Source organism: Electrophorus electricus, chromosome 21, assembly GCF_041902795.1.
Source record: "Electrophorus electricus isolate QZ-2024a chromosome 21, ASM4190279v1, whole genome shotgun sequence".
Classification (NCBI taxonomy): Eukaryota; Metazoa; Chordata; class Actinopteri; order Gymnotiformes; family Gymnotidae; genus Electrophorus; species Electrophorus electricus.
In genome coordinates, this window is record NC_137517.1 from 8,365,615 (window position 1) to 8,375,000 (window position 9,386).

At 35.6% G+C, this 9,386-nt stretch overlaps 1 protein-coding gene across 3 annotated transcripts in view; it reads left to right on the plus strand.

The window, feature by feature from the left end:
- Positions 1–2,431: 2,431 nt before the first annotated feature.
- lad1 (ladinin) overlaps positions 2,432–9,386 on the plus strand; it is a 15,039-nt gene continuing 8,084 nt past the window's right edge. Inside the window, exons 1-7 of one of the 3 annotated variants that reach the window (XM_081704912.1) lie at positions 2,432–2,652; positions 3,190–3,318; positions 3,905–4,139; positions 4,969–5,040; positions 5,306–5,356; positions 7,623–7,709; positions 8,044–8,087. In XM_081704912.1, the coding sequence (XP_081561038.1) occupies positions 2,615–2,652; positions 3,190–3,318; positions 3,905–4,139; positions 4,969–5,040; positions 5,306–5,356; positions 7,623–7,709; positions 8,044–8,087 (656 nt within the window). In that variant the 5' untranslated portion in view covers positions 2,432–2,614. Of the gene's footprint in view, positions 2,653–3,189; positions 3,319–3,904; positions 4,140–4,968; positions 5,046–5,223; positions 5,357–7,622; positions 7,710–8,043; positions 8,088–9,386 lie in introns of all 3 variants that reach the window. The other 2 variants (XM_081704911.1, XM_035521216.2) reach the window with 2 other exon arrangements.

Below are 9,386 nucleotides of genomic sequence, written 5' to 3' on the forward strand. Positions count from 1 at the left end.
AATGTTGGTTTTATTAAGCCAATATAATAAGAATAATACAAATAGTAAGAACAGAATGTTGGTGTGATGCTGGTGGCACAGAAGGAGTGAGAGGCAAGGTAAGGTAAAGGAGTCTTTATTCTCCATTATTCAAAGTATGTCAGTAAGCTACAATGCAGAGATAAAGAAAACAAGATATTTAATGCGTAGGCTTAGCGCAGTGATAATGAACAGCACACTGCTCAGAGGTCCACTAATATGCATTGCCAACTTCAGGAACCCGTAGGCTTAAATAAAGACAGGGGCTTGACAAAGCAGCTAAACTGGAGAAAAAGGTTGTTTGGCTATTGATCTCCTAAAAAAATACTGTTAAATGATGTTAAATGCTTTTAAGTAAAATGTAAAGTGAAATCCTGTTATTCTGCTGAAGCCCTGAAAAACTGCAATATTGTCTTCGCTGTTTAAATTAAAATGAATCCTGTTTAATGCTTTTAAACTTAAAAAATATATTTATGTAATTTGGGGTCCCAAGTAGTTGCTAAGGTTTTGTTAGGTGGTTGGTATGGAGTCATAAATGGTTGTTAAGGTGCTACCAAATGGTTGTTATGGTATTCCAGGTGGTTGCCAGGTGGTTGCAAGGATGTTGCTATGGCTGTGGTGTAGTTGAGGATGAAGAGGTCTTTAGCTGTTGGGATAGTTGTTGAGGGACTGTGGAGCCAATTTGTGATTAAAAGGTAATTTGCTAGTTAATCCTAGTGTGACTGATACATATGTTGACTGTCAAAATAAAATTGGTACCCACTTAGGTAGAGCCTGTTTTCCTCAGTCTAGGGTAAGGATAGGGTTTGGTTTTCAATCCGAAACAATCCAAAACAATCCTGTGTCAGATTGTCACATAATTTAAAACATTTGAAAGACATGCATTTTTACCTGTGGGCTCAAATGGACATGCGGATGCCATACTCAATGATAAATCCCATGTGTATGAAGACAGAAAGTTTCATATGAGCAACACACAACTTGTGGCCAGTGAATAAAGGCAAATGTAAAGCACTTGTTTTTAATATAAGCATGTAGGGGAAAGAGTGATTGAAGAGAGATTCAACTAAGATTGTTGACAGATTTTAATTTGACTTAGTTTGATTTGTAGTTGCACCGGTAACTACTAAGTTGCACATTTTTAAGGATTTGATATATTTGGAATGTACAAAGGATTTTATAGATACTAACGGAGGAAGGGACCAGATATTGCAAACTGTAAACCAATGGCAGACTTACAGGAGATTCATAGTTCTGAATATCAGCTTCTAAACTGCAGATTTCTCTTCTCAGGCAGTGCTAAAATGCCATGTCTTGAAAAGTTAATATGTTTGACATGTTATTTAATATGAAGAAAATTTATGCTGCTCCATTTTAAATGACCAAAGAATGATCATAGTGGTATGAACTATATTAACTTCTATATCAAATGAAACCCATAAATATCTAAATAAAGCTGTTATGTTTACTCTCTTGATAAAGCATGCTCAGAATACAAAAGTTGTTTTGTATCAGATCAAATGCGAATATTCTTTAAATTATTAGCATATGAAGGCTGCAGTGTGATGAAAAGAGTTAGGTGTAAAGGCAGCTTAGTCTTAGGCTTTTGAATTCTTATTTGCATTTAGAATATCTCTCTTTGCTTGGCTGATATTGGATGGAATATGCAGCATTAATGCAAATTGAATAAAAATTTAACAGCCACCGTCACGTGCATAGCAGAAGCAGAAAAAAAAACCAAAACTTAATAGTCCATGTCTTTCTATGATAGAGATACATCTTCAAATATCTCCTGTGCATAAATATGTTTTAACAGTAGACGGTTCGAGCAGTAGCTGGTTATAATAAGCCTATATTCATGCTACAGAAATTTCATCACTGTTCAAATAAAAATTCTAATATTCTTTTTAACACACTTAATATGTGTACTTTATAAATGATTCATTGTTCTCGGGTCAAAGTACAAATTCTATTTAGTTTTAAAGGTGTGGCATACTAGAGTAAATAGAATCAGCAAGCTACGGAGGATACTGAACTTATTTCTGAAATTTACGACTGTACGGAAAATGAACGTCCTTGCTTTATTAGACAATGTGAAATGTTTTGTTATTAAATGTTTTAGTATTGTGCAGTACAGAATTTATTTCACTCGTGAAATAGTGAAACAATTCCACTCAAAACAGACATGCTTTTGTTATCCCGAGACTTCTTGCATTCAATACTTTTTGCATTGACTATTTGCTTTTAAGGGTAGGCCACTTGGTTAAATCCGCCATATACACTTCTTTAAACTAATGTGTTCTAAAAACGTAAAAAGAAAGATCGCGTTAAAAAGACATAGGACTCTTGGATAAAAACCTATTCCTCTAGTCGGTTTTCTCAACACGAAGCAGCATTACTTTGTGCTCACTTGCCATTTGCGATTAGCAACACCTCTATGGTCAGGTGATCCGTCTCCCTCAACGTGAGTGGGAAGTGTACATGGTAATATACTTGGGCAACTGCTGAGGACGTCTTGAAAGAAAACAAGCACGATTTCTTCTGTTAACGTTAAGACTAAACTGGAAGTATAAAGAGGATTACTTACTGTTTGAGTATGTCAGTTAATCGGAGTCACTGGTCAGCTCTGTCCACGTAAGTTCGCAAAATGCTTCATTTTTTCTGTTTAATTTGTTGGCTGTTTTGGCTACTCACTGCAATAGCAGCTAAGACAGTCACAGACGGAAACACAGTTATCAGTAATAGGATTTTTCTTAGAGTAGCTAACTACCTTAGATGTTGTAAGCTATTGCTAAAGCAGCAGTACATTACCCTTTAGATCACATCAGCACTGCTGTAATTCTATTCTATTTTCCAGCAGTTCTTACCATGTGATAATAGATTTGCCACATATTTCACAATAGATAAAAATACAAATACGGCCTGTATGAATGAACAGATTACTTTCAATGTGCCAAACATGACATTTTCTATAATCATTCGAATGGAAATATTGTAAGATGTTCTCTGGGTTTAGGCCTGTTGCTTAGTGCTCCACCTTTATGATTCAGTTTACACATTTATAATTACCCTGATAAGATGTACTTTCATGCATGAAATGAACTTTGAAGGGAATAATTCTAATATAGCTGTAGTTATTTTACTTAGTTATATTTAGTTATATTTATTTAGGCTGGCCCAACAATGGACAGTGGAAGATGAGGAAGAAACAGAGCGAGAGCGGCGGAGGAAGACAAAATGCTCCACCACCATGGACCCAGACAACAGTCCCAGTGATGAAACTGAACCACAAGTCACTAGGTGAGAGATCAGCCAAAAAACTGCATGTATTAGTGTCCTGTCTATTTAAAACACAGCCTATTAATTATATTACTGTGTATCAAACTGATATTCCTATGTAAGCACTATAAATTCAAATGCATCCTGGTTTCTGAATGAAACACTCTTCTAGATCACTATGTTAATGTTGTTTGAACTGACAAAGTAGTTAAAGGATGTTTGCATGAAGCGACTGAGCTCAAGTCAACAATAACTAAACTGTTTCAGATAGAAATATTTTACAGTGTGGCTGTGAAAGTATAGCTGTTATTAGGCAGGTGTGCATTCTGTGTTCTCATAATAGGTCTATTATGTGACATATGGAATCATTGTTGGTGCTGTGTGTATGCTTTCTGAAAGCCAAAATGTAGATACATATTTTAGACTAAGACAGTATTCATATGTTTATGAATATAATAATTTTTAGAGTGAGGAATATATCAAGACACAAATGAGTTCAATACAGAGTTCAATACAGTCTAAACCAGCATTTTAACATATTGTTTTTGTTATATTAGATAATTATGATGCAACATATGTTAATCATATTGTTATTGTTCTCCCAAAGTGAGCGTTCAGCTCCTGAAAACAGTGACTCTAGTAGTGGAGGGCTGGAACAGCTACAGATGGACTTTGTGGAAATGCTACGAATGCGAGATGAACGTCGGAGGAGGAGACATATGGAGACACTGAACAGGCAAAGGAAAGAGGATCAAGGAAGAGATGAAGCCACAGAACAGGGAGACAGCACTGGAGAGGTGTGGGGAGAGATGCTGGAGGACATAAAGGATGATGACATAAGGGTGAGCATGCAGTCTTGCAAAGAGACCCATGTCTCTCCTCCACCACTATCTTCAAATAACTTCACTCTTCGCCCAGTATCAGAAAACAGCAAGCATGTAAGCTTGTTTAACTTGATAGTTTCTTCTCAGGTGTTTCTAATTTTAGCCTGTACATTTTCATTTCAGGGATTTTTAATAAAGTGCAAAATATTTCTTTAAATCTGTTTTTAAAAAGTTACTCTAGAACCTTTTGACCGCTAAAAAGAATAACAATGCTTTTTCCTCACGCTTGTAAAAAAGAATGGTTAGAGGCTCACAGTCACATGTGATGTAATAAAACTAAGATTACTCAGAACAAGCTGTAAACAGCTGGTACTGATAATTACAGTTGTATGCTTCACAGCAAATCCTTTGAAATTTGACCTGTGAGTATACAATTGGGGGATTTCATGTCTCCTGAGTATCTTTCAGTCTAATATGCTTGCACCTCCAAACAATGTAAATGTGACAGGTTTCATCATGTGAACTGGGGTCAGAGGCCAAGGAAGTGTGAGGATATGTTCTGTTGCCACCTGCCAACTGCGATTAATCATCTACAGCATTAACAGACAGATCTGCAGGAGGTCTAGTTTACCTCATTTGGCCTCAGCTAACATGCTGAACATAAATTATAAAACTGAAATCTACTATTGTCTACAAATATTCAGGATTCAGGCAATTTACTCTTTATTGATCCCAGAGTTTGATTTTATAGGATTTGTTTTGACTCAGGGCTGTTGGGCTTTATCCCACATAAGTTCTGAACTTAACTCAAACTGTATTTACAAACTATTTTCTGTGTGTTTTTAAGAGAGAAAATGGAAGCACAAACTTTGATCATAATTTGACTATAGTCACAGCAAAAGAGACGTCACAAAAATTTGTAAGGTAAGTACAGATACAGATGTAAACACATGTCACTCACAGCATTTATTTATTTAAATGTTATTTTATGTAAATGGAAAAGACAACATTTGTCCTGATTAGATTCTTGCACTGTTCTTGAACCTAATCTTACTTTAATCTCTGCTTTTGCTTTCTGTTTTTGTTTCTTTTTGTTGAACAGCTCTCTTTCCATATCTTTTGAAAAAAGTTCTGCATCACCTGGGGCAGCAAGCAGACTAAGTCCCACGTCTCCACCTTCGCAGGTCCCGGGAGTAAATAACGTGATGATCCCTACACACATTGGAGAATTAAAGGTGAGGCACTTCTGCTTTCTCTTCCAGTATACTTCACTCAAATATTCAGGAAGTTCATTGATAATAGTTTTATTTATCCACACTTCAGTCATAATTGATTTCAGTTAAACCCAGCTGCTAATTTTGAAAATGGCCCTGTGCCAAAGAAGCGACAAGTTCAGACATTGACTATTTTCAGGACAGGGAAGGGGATTCTATTCGGGATTCTATTCCTTAAGAGTCTGATCTACTTTTTAAGAAGGGTTTACTCTACTTTTTTTTTTTTTTTTTTTAAGATACACTGTGTTTTTTATAGTAGTTTTGGAACACTCCTGAGAATCTTGAGGTGATACATAGGGTCTGCTAAAATTACCCCAATCAGATTTTAGCTGATAAAAAATTATTTTAATAAAAAGTCAAATGTGTTTATATAGCACTTTTTACAACAGCCATTGTCACAAAGCTGCTTTGCAGATGTCCATGTCCACCAACTAATTCTTTTCCCTAGAAAGAGGGTTGTTTTGGAATATACATACTTGCATGATAATTAATACAGTTTGAAACCAAAATGTCTGCATTAGATTCCAAGTAATGATTTATCTGTACCTTCAGTATTTACCTTATTATTATTATTATTATTATTATTATTTGCCCTATAATTATTAGGTTAACTAGGGCTGGAAGGATTCTCTGATAGACTTCACATTATTTAAATTATATATGTGCCATTTTTATCTTAATAATGTACATTTTTATTGTCTGATAATTAGCTAAATATAAATAAACTTTACTTCATAAATAATAGTTTTCAAATGCAGACCATACCACTAAGCTGGAATAGAGGTGATTGTGATACCTGTGAGTATCTCACTTTGAGTGAGTGAGGGGAGAACTTCTCTGAGGTGGCTGAGAGGGATTGAGTAGAACATCCATGTACCCTGTCTCTCATTATTTTTGCAAAAGATCTTGGAGCCACTTGTCGCTAGCCACACAATAAAATCCTCCAGTTATTATCATCTTTGTTAAAAAAAACAGTTCTGCTAAACAACAAAAATGTAACACTGAGAACAAGTGTGATTTGAATTAAGACAAGCACAGAATAACAAGGATTTGACAAAGAGAAAACAAACTGTTTCTTTTTATGAGAGGTCCTTGACTTCAACACTCCCAAAACTTCCTCTTCCTAACTAAAACTGAACTGAGCTTGGATTTAATAGGAAAGATCTCATGGGTGTTTCCTGCATGCAGACCTTGGGATTTAAGCATATTAATTTCTGTCTTCAAACTAAACAAGATCAGATTACTTGCTCCACACGAAAGAGCCAAAAGAAAGCAAAAAATACAATACAAAAATACAAAATAAAACAATTCTTGAACAGTTGCATACCTTGTGCTCTTGGAGTCTGGTTTGCATCGTAGCATAAAGGAATTATAACATGAAGACTAACATGATAATGTCATTACTACCTGAACAAATAATTTCAGGCTTACTACCTTAATTGAAAAGGTACAGATTAATAAAATTAAATTAAATTAAATATTTTTATCTACCTGGTTTTTATGTTATGTTTTCCAAACACAATAAGGAACAGAGCAACATAATTTAAAGGTTAGCCTCAAGATATCTACTCAAGATAACTAGACTCTTCTTGAATTTATGACTCAATTTGAAGTTGTAACACCTAGAGGGTTAATCCTTTACTTGATTACATGATACTGGTAAATAAGAAAGTACAACACTTCATTTAGATCAGTGGGTGGCACTGTAGGTGTATGACAGAATAACGAGTCCGTATTTCATTAATAACAGTTTTTAAAAAATAATTCCGATGTCCTTTATATGTGTGTTCAGAGTTCTTTAATCAGGTGGAGATTAAAATGTAATTTTAAGAAGAGTTTTAAGAGAGCAGTGGTAATATCCAGGGAGTGTGGTGAAATAACGTTCCACATATTCCAGTTGTGAATTACGACTCCTGAATTTCATGGGGAAAGAGCAACTTAGAGCAGTAAAAGGGGTGAATGGTCATTGCCATCATAATAACACCTTGATTTGTTTTTCTTCAGTTAGTTCATGACTGCATTGGTGAACGTTCTTAAGTAAATATATTCCCCCCCTCTTTCCTTAATTTTGGCAGCATTTGCGTCTTTTGATCTAAAATGACGTGTGTACATGTGTTTGTGTACGTGTTTTTTTTGTTTTTTGTTTTTTGTTTTTTTTGTGTGTGTGTGTGTGTGTGTGTGTGTGTGTGTGTGTGTGTGTGTGTGTTTGAGTGTATTGTATATGCAGGGATGTCAGAATGGATCAGCAAGCATTTCTGAACCTGCAGGCAAGCCGCCATTTACACGACAGAGCTCCAGAACCAAGTCCTTTAGGGTAATGAAATTGCAGTACATGTGTCAGGATTTGTTCTTGAGGATCATTACACATAGATATGGATACATGTAACATAAAATGTTATGCTTGAATATTACTTACGTAAATAATCATGTCAAAATAAAATGCTGAGTTGTTGACTTTTTGCTTACCAGTCACTGATGCCCATGTTGCTGTTAATGTCCTTTTATCATCCATTATGTGCCATTAGTGCCTGCAGAATCATAAACTTGCTTTTCAACAGCTAAAGCACCTTTAGATGGAAATGAACAGTTTAAACAAGTTGGGTAAGTAGAGATATGTTCTGCAGCCTGAAATTGTGTTTCATGGTCAGATATTGAAGAAAAAAGAAGAAGAAAACATGCCATTACAGAGAAGGTAAATATGTTATAAACCTGAATATATATATATATATATATATATATATATATATATATATATATATATATATATATATATATATATATATATATATATATATATATATATATATTGCCAACAACACATTAATACTTATATAGATGTTATCTATTTATTATTCAAAGTGGTTCTGCACAAGAGCAGAAACAAATTTACAGGTCGAAGATAATTACACATACCATTATATGTAGAGTTATGGAATAATCTCCAAAATATGTCGAGGTTTACATATTTTGATGGAGATTATTCTTCCAGAGTTCATATCTGCTTCCCTTCATATGATGAGGTTACGTGATCAGCTGTAACATTAAAACCACCTGACTAATATTGTGTAGGATTCCCTCATGCTGCCCAAATAGACCCAGCAAGCGCTGATGCCACAAGACAACTGATGGTGTTCTCTGGTATATAGCATCATGATGTTTGCAGAATATAATTTATGTCCTGTAAATTGCAAGGTGGAGCCTCCATGGATTGGACTTGTTTTTTCCAGCACATTCCACAAATCCTCAATCAAATGAAGATTTGGGAAGTTTGGAGGCCAAACCAACACCATTAACTCTTTGTCATGTTCCTCAAGCCATTCCTGAACCATTTTTGCAATGTAGCAAGATACATTATCTTGCTAAAAGATGCCACTGCTGTTAGGGAGTACTGTTGCCATGAAAGATGTACTTGGTCTACAAAAATGTTTAGGTAGTTGGTATGTGTTAAAAAGTAAAATCCACATGAATGCCAGGACTTCCCTTCCCAATTGTGGTGTATGTGGAACGTAATACACTCATGTTTTTACATCACGTGTAATTTGAATCAGAAAACATTGTCCTCTTCCCATTGTGGATCCTGGTGCCATCTCTTCCTTTGGTTTTAACACACATGCACCCAGCTGTCCACATGATATAAAATAAAATGTGATTTATCAGACCATGACACTTTCTTCCACTGCTCCTTGGTGCGAGTTCTGCTGCACACGAACCCATTGTAGGTGGTTTCAGCAGTGGACAGGGGTCAGCACTGGCACTCTGAGTGGACTACAACTATGTAGCCTCATCTGCAGCAAGCTGCAGTACATTGTGTGTTCTGCCACCTTTCTATTATTGACAATAAGGTTTTAAGCAATTCAGCTACACGTAGCTCTTATGTGGGACTGGACTAAATGGGCTAGCCAATGGGTCACCAGTAACCCTGTTGCCGGTTCACAGGTTCACACCTACCACTTTTGGTAGGTACTAATTACTACATACCGTGAATACTCCA